This window comes from Styela clava, chromosome 3, assembly GCF_964204865.1.
Source record: "Styela clava chromosome 3, kaStyClav1.hap1.2, whole genome shotgun sequence".
Classification (NCBI taxonomy): Eukaryota; Metazoa; Chordata; class Ascidiacea; order Stolidobranchia; family Styelidae; genus Styela; species Styela clava.
The window spans coordinates 25,450,306-25,466,786 of NC_135252.1; the positions used below are offsets into that span (position 1 = coordinate 25,450,306).

The window sequence follows — 16,481 nt, forward strand, 5'->3', positions numbered from 1 at the left end:
GGTCCAGCCGGAAAACACGGGTTTTCAAAAGTCTTGAGGGTCTGAAAGCATTTCAAGCTACGAAAAATTGCTATGTATGACACAGAAAAATGCTTTTTTACATTTCAAAAGGAGGATTTCGACCTGCACCCACTGAGTATGCCACAGCAAATGGGTCGTGCGTTCAAACGCTTGAGAACTTTTGATCTAGGCTTGAAATTCACGTGATCATGCTGAAGTTTTCTAACAGTAATTGACAGTAATCGTTTCATTGTGCCGCACAGATGAACACGGATTTCCTTTTTACTTTGAACCGATTTAATGTAGAATCATTTCAAACCGGCTTGATCCGGTTTGAGTTTGACTAAACTGGATCTAGCTGGTTCATTCCAGAACAAATGCGGTCACGACATCAGATTCTCATTGAAATTGGATCAAATCACTTCCTTCTTGGAATGAATGAACTCAAACGACAATATATCTTTCATGTGTAGTCTGTTCCGTGGTATCGTGTCTTTTCATTTAATGCCCGACAAAAATGGAGTCTAAGATTACAAAAAAGTTTGAAAGCATTTTCCCCATTAATATGTATATCATGAGCACTTCCGATTGAATGCAATTTGTACAATACAAACATTAATCCCACTATATATAAATATAAGATAAGTACATTTAAAATCCGACATGCAACACAAATATTGATTGAACCATACGAGGGTTCCTCGTGCACTATTGCAAATGGTTACTATAGGGGCCGCCAACGGCACATTTGCGCATTTGGCGATAGAAGTATACGCCTCGTATACGCACATATCAAGCAAAATTTGGTGAGAAAAGAAGGCAAATCGTACTTAGCTCCCGGTGGTCCTCGTGATGACATCTATAGTTTTTTTTAATATGGTTGCGGAAGCTTGTGGCCGTTGTGGGACTCGAGTTACGTATCAACAAGAATCTAAGTCAGGGGTTCTCAGACTTTTGCTGTTATGAAGCCTGTAAAGGGGTTGACTATTATTTAGGGGACCCAATAATAAATTTATGAAAATAAAATTATCCTTTGGAACTTATAGATAATGTCATATTTGAATCAACGCCTTGTTGTCACATTTCGACGCTACTGTTGTCAAATTTTATTGATTAATGCCGTTATTGCTTTTTCGGACAGTTTAAATTAGCCAAGCCAGTATTTTAATAAGTTAACGAACTGCTCGCGTAGCGCCTAGATTTATCTTATAGAGCGCTGTGGCCTCGCACGGGGCACTTTGAGAACTTATGCTGTGAGCGACTCTAATAATCTATACAAAATACCTCGGCTCGAAAATTTGCTTGTTGAAGCAATAAATAAAAAAAAAGGGCGCGTTGGTGTCGAGGCAAACAATATCAATACATTAATTTTTCTTTTATTTTATTTTTAAAAATAATGTTGGGTTCGTATGATACAGATTTTTTGCATGTCAAACGGGAAGGAGAGGAGCGGTGGGAGGTTCCGACACGCAACCCCCTGAATATATCCCTGCCTGTGACGCCGGCATAATTATCTCCAACGCTTCGACCACCTGACTGTTATGACACTTTCGCTTACTGCACGCGAAGTGGACATAAGGATCGGTTTGCTATCATGTTGTTATTGTTGTCAAAAATTTCTAATTCACTACTTTTGGACCAGTTGATTTCAAATTTTCAGTGGTTAAAGATTGTATTTTCGCTAAAAGGCTATTTTATTTATTCCTAGATTTTCTGCGAGATCTGATATTTCATCTAAAACGCGCTGTTCATTTTTAATTATAGGAACACATTTTATGACATCGTGACGACTGACTTCCACGTTTTTATGACGACTGGTACCACTAGTCTGCTATGACAGATTGAATACCCGTACTACAGCGATCTGGATTTGGTGTCCATGTTTAATTTTCCTAAATTTTAAGTGAATCCTATGAGATATGATATTTTATCCAAAATTTTGCTGTATTATTTTTTACTCATGAAAACACGGTTTTCAATCCGCCAAGCGTGACGGCTGTTTCCGATTTGACGCGACGTTACGCGAAACTCGGGGATTTATTGATACCGGTAGGCACGTTACGAAAAGCACTTTATTTGGACTTCGTGTCCATTTATATGAGCATCGCTCTCTTGTATTTCATATTGGTAAAGCAACAGAGCTTTAATACTTCAATATAATTTATTTCAGAAATGCAAATAAATGTTACAAAATAGCCGTTTTTTCTAGCATGAACAGGCTGTGTTGCTCATCTCCCATTGACAATCATAACGATGATGAAATCCTTGATGGTGATAGTGACGTCACAATTGAGAATGCCGTTATTGATATCCAAACTGAACCTGAAATGTTGAAAAAGATATTGAATAGTTGTTTGCAATGGACCTTTCCCCGACCTTTGACCCCCGGAAAATTCTTCCTATACTTTGCCATTGCAAAATTTTCAGTGCTATTTTGGGAGTGCTTTTGCGAGTTGGCGCCTGTAAAATGGGGTATGTGTTTCAAACCATCATTATGATTCATTGCACACAACAATCGGTTTTTTCAAAGTACCGGTAAAGAATTTCAGGCTAGTCTATCACAGCTATTTCTACACAAATTTTTATTATTGCAATTAAATTAAAACTCTTAGGAAGACAGAGTGATCATTGGATTATCTGATTTTTATTTAAGTTTCCAAAACACAACTGAAAACTAACGAATAGAGTTCAAAAACGCGAAAACGAGGTAATGTTTACAACCACGCTTGAAAATCTGTCTGAGTGAGAAAAGTGTCTGAGCGGATGCAAAAAGGGGGCATTGTTACGTCACTTTTTTCATCTTGCTGATTGGCCAATGTCACGAAGTAAACAAGGAAGTCGATGCTCGGGGAAAGGTCCATAGACTGAAAGAGTGGTTGGTCTAGTTCAGCGGTGGGTAAGATTTTTGGACCAGGGGCAAAAGTTTTGCCCGCCTAGACTGGCGAGCCATTAGGTGTGACGTAAAAAGTTATTATGAACAATATTGACAGTGGTACAAACATAATAGTGGAAAACAATGAGCCTTCGTGTGAAAACTAAATTTAATAGTAATTAATTCCTTAGGATATTTTCTGATAAAACTTCAAAATTTGGTTTTAGTTTGGGTTGTGGCAGCATCATGCGGACCAGATTAAATTACCCAGCAGGTCGGATTTGGCTCGCGAGCCGTAGTTTGCTCATCTCACCGTATTTTCGGTGAGCAACACTTCACAACTGTACGTATTATACGCTTGTGTAATGCCTACATGCGAATTGTTAAAACGGTGCAAGGAACCGGTGATAGGAACATTTTAGAGTGAACATCACATTCGAGTTATATGACTCAAAGTTGCCTCTTTACATCATACATACCCAAAACAAAATAGTAGCCATAACTTTCTTGGATACTTCGGCAAAAGTTACGAAAACACCCAAACGCCACCTATTTTGTGTATAATTGTACCCAAACGTTAAGTAATCAACGACGCTTTGCTCAGAAAGTCATGTACTTTCTAAAATATGTTCCAAGGGACTAAGGCTACATGTGTTTTTGCCAAGGGTTCACTTTTATATTGCAATTCTAATTTGCCGCAAAACTTTATGCGCTGTGTATGCACCTGTTTATATTCCTATAAGGCAGTGGTTCCCAACGTTTTATGACTCGTGGCCCTTTCTTGAGCTGTTAGCACTCATGGCCTCTGTTTATCATTCCATTGGTTTTTATAATGTATTATTTTGATTGGTAGATCCCGAATCGCATTAGGTTCAAACAATTCATTCTCAACAAAGTGAAAACACCCTGTGAAATGACCTTCGAGCAGTGAAACTAGGAGGAACGAGGGTATTTTTCCAAAGGGAAAAGTACAATGGGTTTTGCGCCTGGCATTGTGACCCCTCCAACCTCGTTGTGGCCCTCTTGTAGGGCCCTGAGACCCCGGTTGAAAACCCCCTGCTATAAGATAACCGGGTCAAATTATCCTCTGTGACAAAAATATTGGGACTCTACTTACTCGTTTTCTACGGTTCCAATCCATAGGTGGCGCTGCTCTGTAGCCTCCTCGTTGATTGTATGACGTCATCGGTGGCCCGTGGAAATTCGAGTTGTGAGGATCTGAAGTATCAATAGCATTGAGTGAGCATGAAATCCATATAAAATAGAAGCTTAATGAGCGTAAGCACAGTGAACCTTAGGGATGGTCGTATGGATCGTTTTGTTACTTTGTTTTTGTTATTGATGGCATTTTTCTTCTTTTTCTCATTACCTACTGGATCTATTGCTTTAAAATTTGCAGTGGTTAAAGATTGTATTTTTCGCTAGAAGGCTATTACTTTTAATTATTTTTAAAAAATCTTTGGGCTCAAGGGATTAATTTTTCACTTCGAAATTTTGTGTGAGTACCTCTTGAAAGGTAATGAAAATTATTTGTAGCGGTCCTTCGACCTCTTGTGCTACGATAAAAATCCGGAAGTTTTGGTACCGGCACTGTAGAAGGTAATGTATACTACAGCTTCGCTTTAGTCTTTGTGCCCATATATTTGAGCACCGCTCTCTTGTTTCATAATATAGTACAAATTTACCGATCTGTATTTACTTGCTCAGAGCCTTGCTCGGATGTGTTAAATTAAGTGGAATCATATAACTAAAGTTTATTTTATGCTTTTACGCGAGTGAGCAAATTATAGTTCTTAACAATCAAAGTATTTACCGTTTCTAAACCTTGGTCCTTGCATGTTCGGCTGGACGACTTCATGGTTTTGTCTCATTCTGCGATTATCATGTGGTTGAAACCCTTGGCTGCCATCTCGCGGATCATCTTGACTTGCCCGAACAGGGGCCCGGGCTGTGCTGGCTGATGATTCCTGTGACGGGAAAATGATTTGGTTTAAATTAGGTTTATACTTCGAACACTAATATTTAGCATTTTGTTTCATTAAGAGGGAGTGGGCAGATGATATATGAATGGCGCCATGGCAAAGGGAAAATATGCGCCCCTCGGACAATTTTAAACGACTGTTGTTGATTTGAGATACTTGTACGTTATTACTTGAGTAAAAATACGACTTTTATTTTTTCAACCTGTAATTATATTATTGCGACATTTTACAATCAAAAATTTTTTGCGCCCCTTTCCAAACGGCGCCATGGGACGAGACATAACATTATATTTTCCCAGTTTCAATAGCAATGCTTTGAACAAGGCTTAGTTCAAGATACGACTTGCTCCAAGAATTGAAAACAGAAAGGATCAGGACATTACAGAACAATGAAATATGACTTCCATAAACTTCAATGTGTAAGAGCACCTTTTTAACATTTTCGCTCGAAACAATATAAGAAGCAATCTTCCTAGTACAGCATTGTTTTTTCAAGTTATTACCGAAGGTGAGGTCGCGGCCATATGGACCGTCTCCTTACATTAACAGTTAGAATTAGTGTCTAACTTCTTTAATTTATCAATACTTTGAACGAGGTCTTGTTGATTCTTTTTGAGTTGCGTACACTCCATTGGTTTATGAAAGTTCAACCAGCGAACTACGCGCTAATTACAACAAGATTACACGAGAAGTTTTCACGGTCTGTTGTTTAGCATGTGCCCCCCTAAAAACAACACATACAATCCGCCTTACCAACGACTCCATGTATCTCTGTCTCAGTCCCTGCATCCTTGGAGAAGACCTCGGATTGTCGTTCGTCACTCGACCTCTACCCTGCTCATTTGAATGACGTGGACGAGACGTCATCATTTCCCCCTCATGAAACCTTGCTGCAATTTCAAACTCTTCTTCACATTCTGAACAATCGCAAGATTCTCCATGCTCACTACCAGAAAAATCGTCATCGATTACGTCATCATCTCTATAGTAACGTTGATGACGTCGTCTTTTGTTTCTTTGTGGACTTCCGTTTCGAGAATGAGGACGACCCGATGATGGAATGATGAAGTCATCTGGGTGACCCAACACGTCATCAAAATTGCCAATGACGTCATCTATGTCGTCATCAGAGTAGGATTTTTCTTGTTTGACGGCAAATGCTTTTCTTATATCCCCGAGTTCCACATTATCCGGCAGCTCATGTATTCGACCAGCTGATATTGCTCGGCGAAGACGCCCGTGAATTCGATCTTCTTTGTGATCTGTGAAAAATGTACGTGAATTTGTTTACTCATGTTGCATATTAAAAATTATTCGGTAATTTTATATCGCTTGATTGAGTTTCAGTAAAAACTGAAGATTTGAATAAAGTGTTGGTTCTAGAATTCCAACTATTCAAACGAATTATTTGTTTTTATTGAAATATCAGGTTCACCATACTATGTCTTATATCAAGTCTCACGGAGAAAGATAAGTCGTTGCTCAGTATTCATAGAGCAAGATTGATTGATGCAACACGCCACCGCAATTCTATATAAATTCGTTGATTCGTGACATTTCAGTGGTCTCTTCTCTCATTCTGTTAGAATCATTTTAACACAAACATGGCATTAGAGCCCAAACGAAAGTTTCAGATCGTACTCGAAAAATGAATTTGGAGTGAAATTTCGGTCAAACCAATGCAGGGATTCGTATTTGAGTTGTTTTTTCGAATAACGAATCGAATTTCATTCATTTTTTAGTCGCGAACACAAAAGACGTCAACTGCATTGAAGTGAGAAAATATTTTTATTGGAAATAAATTCACCTATTTGTAATTACAATAGAAGTAGTGAATGTTTCTAACTATTTAATTTCACTAAATAGCTGTGTTGTTTGGTCCTAAACCCTAGATCGTTGGTCAAATCGAGTCGGGGTTGCAATGTTGAATGACTTACCGGCAGTGTTAGTTATCTGCTTCAATCCCTGTCTCTCTGCAAATGTGATCACCGCGTCCTTCAACGCAGCTTTATATCCATCCAAGTACGATTTTCCAGCAATCTTTTCTGCGTTGATGACGTCACGATACTGATGACGCAATGGTGACGGAGATCGTGAAAAATCTTCATCGTCGCTATAGCGAGGTCGTCGTGACCTTCGACCTCTACGTCTCCCGCCGCCTCGTGTGTGTGTCCTTCCACGTTTATGAAAATGTTCGTGGTGGTGACGTTGATGTTGAGGAGGGGAAAATCCCCCCCAGTGCCGTGGGGGTGAAAAAGCATGTTGTGGGGGCCGAGAGTATGGCCCCATGTGCGGGTCCATTGCTTGGTACGGGTTACGGGACCCATAAATTGGGCTCCGTATCGAGGGATTAGCCGTCGAGCCATAAACCGAATTTGGGGGATATGGGCCCTGTGTGGGTGTAAATGGCCCCTGGGGAGGAGAAAAAGTGCCTTGTTGTGGAAACATGGGGTTACGTGGGTTGTAAGCTCCATTGGGATTCGGGTATTGATTCGGAACCTGGGGATAGTTGGGAGGGAATCTGGAGGGGTCTTGGAGGCGATATGGGGGATTTTGAGTTGGGGGATACTGGGGCGGAAATTGCTGTGGGGTTTGATGGGGTAAGTTTGGCATTTGATTATTTGGGGGTAAGTTTGAGAATCCTATTTGTGGGTATGTGGGGAAGTCAACAGCGGTGTTTCTAGGAAGAGTGGAGGCTTCTGATTCAGGGGCTTCTGGGAGATTGATCGTGCAGTCACTCCATTCGCTGTAGACTGAACCAGCCCGACTAGAAGGTCGAGATGGGAAACCGTCGTCTAAAAATTAAGGAGAGTGATCGATGTGATGAAAATGTAAATAACAGCAACTTTGCTCAGAGATGAATCTCCTTTACTTATGAGTGAGTGGCCATAACACTGCGCAGAGATGAGTCTCTTTTACCTCTGATTAAGTGCCCGTAAAGTTGCTCAGAATTGAGTCTTTTTTACTTTTGGGTGGTACGCATGATGCACCACCAAAATAGTTTCAGTAGCTCTTAGTAATTAAACACTGCCATAACTTTGCTGAGAGATGAGTCACCTCTATTTTTAATTGAGCGTACCATCATAACTCTATAAAGTTTTAATAGTTCTTGGTATTTCAGTGCTGGTATTCCTCTACCTTTGCTCTGATATTCATTATGTTTATTGCTGAGTTAGCAAGCACTAGGCCGGACATTCTAAATCGGTATCATTTATTGCGCGATATACGTTCATACTCTCACTATGGAGAAGATTGTCTGTTTGTTAGATATGAACCTTATAATTATTAATGTAGTCCAGTTCAACTGCAGGCAAGTAAACTGACCACGTCCAATTTTATGCATTGATATGCACTATTCTACATTGAAATGCCCTCTCTTAATGCCTTTTAGTCCCATAAGTCGTTCTAGAATTTGATATTGGGAATATTAAATATTGGGTAAATTTTACTTCTGGGGGTTATGAACCTATGGATACGGCCGTCGTTAGGGCAATGACATATTAAAGTTATTCACGGAACTAACCTGGCGGTTTTATGTCGTCTTCAAATGTGACAGACTTGACACTCGCTGGCCTTCCATAGTGAGTATTTGTTTGGTTATATCCGGTCATGTCTTTCCCAAACAACTGATACATGAGATCCACTGCTCCGCTGGACACATTCCTAGGTGCCTGTCTACAAAGTAAAAATCAGTATTATCGCGATAGCCTAGAGCAGTGGTTTCCAGTCGTTCATGGCTCGTGGCCCCGTCCCGGAGGCTTTTGGCACTCATGGCCTCTCTGTTCATCATTTAAGTGGTATTATGATTGGTAGATTCGAAATACCACTATGTTAAAACAAGTCAAGCTTGTAAGGGGAAAAGTAAAATCTGTTTTGCGCCCGGCATTGTGGCCCCTCCAACTGTTCTGTGGCCCTCTTGATGGAAGAAACCCCTTAGCACTGGTTTAAGATCAAATTCAACGTACTAATATTTGAATGATAACGTTAAGAGTGGGCCACAAACAAAGGTTGAGCGCCACTGCAGTTAAGCTTTTCAAAACTCCAATTCTCTAAAGGTAATTGTGTAACTGAATTACCTTGTGATGTCATAGATTGGCTCAGAGGAAATGACGTTGTTCTTATCATTTCTTGTTGGAGGGGGAGGAGGCTTGAAAACTGGAACCGATATTACTGTTCTTTTGTTATCTTTTCGATTGACGTCATCGTGGGCTGGTACGTCATCATATACGTTTCGTTTATCCGACGTCATGGGTGAAAGAGCAACTTCGTCATATATGGTGTCCGGGTCACGAGGATCAACTTTGTCTGGAAAATTTAGTAAAAAAAAACCGTCAAAGTCTTGTTTTGGTTGGCTCGTTAGATAGACAGTGGCGCTTGTACCGAGACTTACTCGGGGCGAAGATGTAAAAACATTAATCTATGGATGTTTCCCGACCCTTGACCCCTAAATAAATTCTCCCTATACTTTATTATTCCAAAATTTTCAACGCTGATTTTGAGAGTAATTTGGAGAGTTGGCTCTTACAAACTGCCTCACATGTTCTAAACTACATTTTTCATTCAAAACAATAAACCACGTGCCGCCTATAGGTATTGATAGCAAATTTTAGACTAGTCTAAAGCAGTGTTTGCGGTATCAATTTTTGAATATTGTAACTAAACTAAGGGTCCTCTAAAGACACAATGATGATTAGGTTATTTTATTGAAACTATATTCAGGAAACAAAACTCAGGAAAATTTAGTTCAAAAAAATACTCGAAGTCTTGTTCGTGGTAAAGACGTGAATACGACTCGTTAAATAGAAAGGTGAGCTTGGACAGAGACTTGCTCGGAGCGAAGATGCAGGAACATTAAATCTGTTCCTAGAACATGTATGAATGTTTCCCCGAGAATCGATTTCCTTACTGTTCATTTCCGTAACAATAACCGATCAGCAGAAAGCTGTGATAGACTAGGCTAAAATTAGATATTAGTACATGTAAGAGACACGTGATTGTATATTTCATTGACAATAATTGTTTTGAACATGTAAATCAGTTTGTAAGTGTCAACTCTCTAAAACACGCGCAAAATAAGCATAAAATATTTTGTCATAGTAAAGTATAGGGAGAATTTTTCTGGGGTCAAGGGTCGAGGAAACATCCATCAAGGTTTATTCGTGTCTTTCGTGCACGTGCGTTTTTGACAGTTGACATATTTCCCAGACATCTATATGATTCTCGCTAGCCTGAATCCATCACTGTACGCACGTGCATGCTATCATACTCAGGTGTCGATTCACAATTTCCGAAAACATGTTTTGCTTGATTAGCAGTTTATTGCATAACTAACTCATTAAACACCCGTTCAACAAGGTCCGTAACTGTTTCCTATTTTAATTTTTATCGCCTTGAAAATTTACTTCTCGATGAGGACAACTTTGCCTCGGGATGCAATCCTGCTATGCGATTACACTCGTAAACATTAACAATCGGAATAAAATAGATCTGGGTGATTTCTCACAGATGTTGTCGAATAAAGAAAACGCGCGTCGCGACTCAAATAAAATTCTGGGTCAATCTCAGTGTTGCTGATCGATAACCAGAAATTGTTTAAACGCTTCCCTTCGCCCTAAAATGCCATATTCACGTTATTTCCGTATTCTGTTTGTTCAAATACTTTTAAACCATTCGATACAAATATGAAACAAATATGATTCCCGTAAAAGTATTGAAATCTAATATAAAGGCATATGGAAGCCAATTGACAAATATGGAATATTTAGAAGCAGGGGCAGGCAAAGCTTATAAAGATGAAAAAAATTAATTTCTTGCGAGGTCCCTGCGGGGTGCAGACACCTCGGGTCAGAATTTGACCAGATGGCCTTCATATTTAGAGACTTAAACACTATTAGAAGTGCAATTGCAATTTGGAAGCCCAAATATTTTTCAAACAGTGCTTACAAAAGCTAGAAAATATCTTACGACGCAAAGTTCGGGTACCAGTCGTTTTACAGCAGGGGGCCGAAAAAATTTCTATGCAAATGCGACTTTAGCTGAACACTCAATAACGGAGTCTTCCTACCTTTTTCTTTCTCCATATCTTGCAGAATATTCTTCGACAGCGATAAAGCTTGGATAGCAGCTCTCGCCAGCTCCTGTGCGTTCTTTTTGTCGGCGACCAGTGATTTCTAGTAGAAGGACATAGTGTTAAAAAAGGAATATGTAATGGGATTTGAACTATGTGTATGCCATTTCCTTTAATTCATAATCTCAGTCAATAGAATTTATTTGAAACCAAATCTTTTGCACTGAAAATTAAATCGGTTATAATAAAAGTGAAGGACATAATTTTTCCAGGGGATACAACTTTGTAGATTTGAACAAACTGATTGAATGCAGTTATAATCGGATCGGACGACACATAAATAGACTCGAACACACACAATATCAAAACTAGGTCTTTCCTATGGCACTAGACAATTCGGCATTTTGCAGCCTTTTATTAAGGTAATTAGGGCACAAGACCGGGTCATTTGCAAACGTAGCACAGGAATCAAAACAAAAAACCCACGCGGCAAAATGTCACAAATAAAATGCAAACAAAACATTGAACGCAAAACTTTTGCTGAGCACGACAGCATTCACCTTTCCACAGCATTTTATACTAACTTCATCGCTAGATGGCAGTCTTGAAATACTCCGGGTACTATAACTTGGGGAGGTCTGTACAGAAGGGTTGACAAAAGCTATTTTGTAAAAATCATCTTTACTAACTTCGTCACTAGAGGGCAGTCTCGAAATGTTTTGAGAACTGTTGCTAGGCGACGGGTTTGATGACGCGTTCGATACAAATCCAGTGTCTGTTTCTGATGGATATTTCGTTGGCCTGGACAAAAGAGACAAGTATCAATATAGGAATTGCAGAAATATCGGAACTGTTGACGATATACAGAGAACCACCAGCGTTAGCAGAGCGATGTAATTCACCGCAGTTTGTTATTTTCATGTCGTTATTAGGAGGGTGGATTAAGTTAAGAAATATTTATTTTAACAGAGCCGGTCTATCCGATCCTCTACTCACTTTTCATTATCGCTGATTACATTTCCAGTACTTCCGCTAGAAATCCGTCCTCGAGATGTCGGTACAGAATACAAAGGTTCGTCTATGGTTTGAGAAGGTTGCTGGTTGGTTGATGGTGCAGGTGCACTATCCGGTTTGGTAACAGGAGTCAATTTCGTAACGGTATCCGGTATCGTAGGTTGGTTAACTGAAGATTTTGGTTCTTGTTTTGGAGTTGCTTTCACTTTTGAATCAAATATGTATACTTTACTTCAATATAGAGTCGTAACACGGAGGCAATGCACAATCACCCAGAATCTTGACTGTGGTAGTCTGTGTTGTGACATTTTTGTAAACGGTCAGTACAATGGCTTATCTAGGGTATACAGTCATGACTCGTGGAATTGGCGTCGTTTGGAGAGTAGCGCATAAAGAGCGACAAGTCCCAATCGTAAAAAGTTATAATAAATTAATTCTAAATTGGAAATAAATGAAACTTGTATTTTTACTCAAATAATAACGTACAAGTATTTCATTTCAACAGTAACCGTTAATAAAATTGTCAATCAACAATCAAGGGAACGCATATTTAAACTTTTAAACTTTACCACGGGCGCCATTTCACGTTGATATGCCGCTGTGTCAGTGAGCGCAATGGTTGTTAACTATATATGCTTGCTGGTTGAAAATCACAAACTCCTTGTCTACGACTTCACCAAGGATGTAACAAATTATGCATAAAATGACGCACTAAAAAGCTTACGATCCTTAGAATAGCAATAGCGCTTATGCGCTTAAGTACCAGATTCACGAGAAATGAATTGATTGACCTAGTTTTCGTGAGAAATATCGGTGATTTCATTGTCTCATGAATATGAGATCATTGTTTCATTACCTGTGTGTTCTCTGAAGATTAGAGTTTATAGTCAAAGTAAATTACAAATTGAAAAATTGTTACACCTGAAGACTTGTTTGGATAAATGTTGTTCAAAACATCTCGAACTTACTGAGAATTGTTCCATGAAATTTAACGATAATAATTTAGGTTTAGATCACAAATCTCAATATGCTGATTGTACTGCCCCCCGCCTAGCTATGCCGTTATAAAACTTTGTAGAATAGCTGGTATACCTTTATACAGCTTGCATAACTATATAACTACAGAACTAAAGATCATAAGTTGGATTATCTAAACCCGATCTTAGTGTGACGAAGGGAAATCGTTTCAAAGATATCCTAACGTTGGAAGTTAACTAAGTGCTGATCGGTATATGCATCAAGCCTCAGATAAAGTATAAAAAACTTGACGAATAAAAATAGACTCTTGGTGGCATCTGGGTTGTGTGTTCAACCCATCTAAGAATTGACAAAAATCGAATTAAAAATCACAAACCTGTCTGCTGTTGTTTGGGTCTGAAGCCGAAATCTATATCGCTCACTTGGTAATTTCCCTTCGGTTTGGGCAGTAGCGTTCGCCTCATCAGCCATGGTTTTGGCCCGAGTCTGTTCTGGGCAGGTATGTCCGTTGTTTCGTCATAGATCTCGTTCACTACGTCCATAAAGGATGATCTCGTCGGATTAGATTTTTGTTGCAACTGATTACGTGGTGTTGATGGTAGCTTGAGTAATGACGACTTATTTATGACGTCATCGTTTTTGTTTGTTGATGACGCAATGTTAGTTAGATTTTTGTTTACAGTGAGGTCAGTGGAAGATGAAAGCCCACCGCTTGCGATTGTTTCGTCATCACTGGAAGTCGTGGAAGATAAATGATAATCTGCGTCATCGTCTGACGTCAAAATGTCGTCATCCGAAGATTCGAAACTATATTTTCTTCCTGTTGCCACGGGTTTCCGGGGAGGATCGATAATTTGGGAAAAGTTCTGGGTTGATTCGTCATTTAAAGGTTTCCTGCAAATATAAGTTGAATGAGTGAATTTAGGTAATTCCTGCGTGTTAGGAAAGATGAAAATGTTTCAACATATTGACTCAAAACAAGGCCATGATAAAGCCACCGATATGTATATTGTCGGCCTTTATAAGGATTCAAACATATAAACAAATGTTCTCGAAAGACTTTACTTAAGCGAGGTTACGCGCCCTGACGCTAGGTAGAGAAGCTCTGAGCCTTCTCCCTCACTCTGAGCAAAGCTAAGAACAAAAATTTTCTTTAAGACCGATACACTGATAGAAAACGGATGAGGGCTCTTATCCAACCAAGTACAATGACTGCCGTGGGCTTTTATAGGAGCAGTGTTAATTCTAGATGCAAATGTAATCATTGATGATATATTGCAAGACTTCGACAAAACCCTCAAAGCAAAGTTATCCACTTGCAACTATGACTACTTCCATTAATCGCGAGTTTGAACTTTGTTGAACGAATTCATTTTCTATTACAAAATCTTAATTTCCAAATATTATTTTTATCTCTACCCAGAGAAAGTCCTACGCAATCCGCATTTATTATGGCCCTGCATGACTAAAAAATTAATTGTTTCCAGTTACCTACCTCCCCCCCCCCCCCTTTTGCTCAGCCACGTTTTTTAATAAAAAATTAGTAATCATCCAGTTGGGGTCAGGAATAAATTAAAATTTCCAGCGCAATCTGCATTTCTAATCCTAACTGGATAATATGATCATATTTTAGTGGAGCGGATAACTGGAAAAAGTCCAAAAAATTTCTTGGAAAAGCAAGTCCCTTAAAATACTCACATTTCAGTTCCGACGCTATCCTCGCGACCAGTCTGCATGTATTGAATGTCATGAGCCGTTGTCGAAGACATCTCAACACAATGAATCACTATTTCTATTCCTAGAACTGAAAATAAAAGACCTCAAGCTTAGAATCACGCTCACTTCCTTTATTGGCTGTTTTGGTGAAAATCATATGATGCCCACAGGGAGTTCGCATGTCAACCGGTATTTGCGCCGAAAAAATCACGGGGTACTGAGCGACAATGTGTTTTTAATATTTATAAGAGATCCAATTCAATGTATAATGTGACATACCTATGTAACACTTTGTGGCCCAAACTACGTATAATGGCGCCCTTGGTAAAGTTCAATATGAGCCCCTTGACCGTTAATCAACGATTTTATCGATAATTGTTGTTGAAATGAGACCTTATTATTAAAAATACGCGAGTCTCTTAAATTTTAAATTATTTTACAAAATTGTTAATTGAAAATTGGTTCAAGTCTCCACCTCGACCCGGGCGTAATGAATAATCGCCGAATCGGAAAGATTTCTGTACTTTGAAATAACAGCGGCGCCTCATAAATCGTTGGATATCAGTGACTGTTTGTACAAAGCCTCGTTCCAGGCGAAATGCGCGAATAAGCGACTTATAGCAAATCTGAATAATAATCTGTTGCTACTTTATTATCGCTGCAACATTGATTTTTTAGGTAAAATAAGGATAAATTAGGTAACGTTTATTATTTAGGAAAAACGTTTTTACGAATGCAAAATTTGAATGATCTGACTTATCCTAGTTCACCGGTTTTCAACCAGTGGGCCATGCCTTACTGCTGGGCCGCAGAAACATTTTCAGGTGGACCCTAAACCTATTAAAAATTGCGTTGAAGTTGAATTGAAATTGAGTTATTCAAAAATTTACCTCCGATTGCGTCACTACGGGTAATTCTTTACTGTAGTTATAATTATTGAAGTGAGAGTATCTATTTTTGACAGAAGTGTTATTTATTTCTTTTAGTTTTCCTCTTGCATAAAAAAGTCGCAGAATTTTTAGGCAACAACAAAAATGGGCCACGAAATATAAGAGGTTCAGAACCACAGTCCCAATTCAAGATAAACGTAATCGATGGAAACGAAAAAAAAAGCAGTATTTTCGTTTTCTTTGATTCTATTTATCCACGGTTTGGATATTAAAGATAAGTCACTACCCTTCGTTCAAATTATCCGCGCCTGAACTATGATAAACAAAAGTAACAGATAGGGATAAGAAAATCAGTGTTCGGCAATAACATAATAGTACAGCCAACCCAGGAAAAAAAGTGAACAAAAAGGGGGAAGGCACTCTCCGTTCGACTAACACCCTTCTATTAGTAATCTAACTTGATCTTGGTTTAAACAAACAAACATAATCCACCAATGTTTGTTATTTTAAGAGATTGAATGAACGCAAATCTAGCTTGTCAGTGAATTTAATCTGATAATTCAGTTGAACAATGGAGATAGTGAGATATGAAACATTACCGGTGTGAGCGAAATTAGCAGCGGAAAGTTAGCAATGGTTCGTCAGTATCGCTGATTTAACAACATTTTTTTAAACGCACTTTTGCAGCATTTGCAGTGAGGCATAAGTTGTAACGCCTTTCCCAACAACCTTTCGCTCTATTCTTGAATGATTTACTGAAAATTAATATTCTTTTCACCAAATGAACCAACCGAGATACATGAAAATGAGCGCTTGCATAACTTCAAGAGCGAAGTAAGTCTGTAGAGATATTATTCAAGATATTGTTAGACATCAGTTGCTACTTTTGCAGTCTTGTTCGGAGAAAGGGCACGAGTGAGCGTCGTATTACGTCATTTTACAAAACAAAAATTTGGTCTGGC

At 38.9% G+C, this 16,481-nt stretch overlaps 1 protein-coding gene across 2 annotated transcripts; it reads right to left on the reverse strand.

Moving 5' to 3' along the window:
* Positions 1-2,142: 2,142 nt before the first annotated feature.
* Positions 2,143-14,716, reverse strand: LOC120342649 (uncharacterized). 2 transcript variants are annotated; one of them, XM_039411570.2, is made up of 12 exons: positions 14,612-14,716; positions 13,290-13,807; positions 11,918-12,140; positions 11,611-11,722; positions 10,919-11,024; positions 8,931-9,159; positions 8,378-8,529; positions 6,792-7,649; positions 5,608-6,116; positions 4,686-4,839; positions 3,990-4,090; positions 2,143-2,322 (listed from the first exon to the last, which is right to left on the reverse strand). In XM_039411570.2, exons 1-12 carry the CDS (start codon positions 14,680-14,682, stop codon positions 2,302-2,304), a joined length of 3,054 nt encoding a protein of 1,017 aa, XP_039267504.2. In that variant the 5' UTR covers positions 14,683-14,716; the 3' UTR covers positions 2,143-2,301. The 2 variants fall into 2 exon arrangements, with proteins under 2 accessions (XP_039267504.2, XP_039267503.2); XM_039411569.2 differs by having other exon boundaries at positions 11,506-11,722.
* Between the last annotated feature and the right edge of the window lie 1,765 nt (positions 14,717-16,481).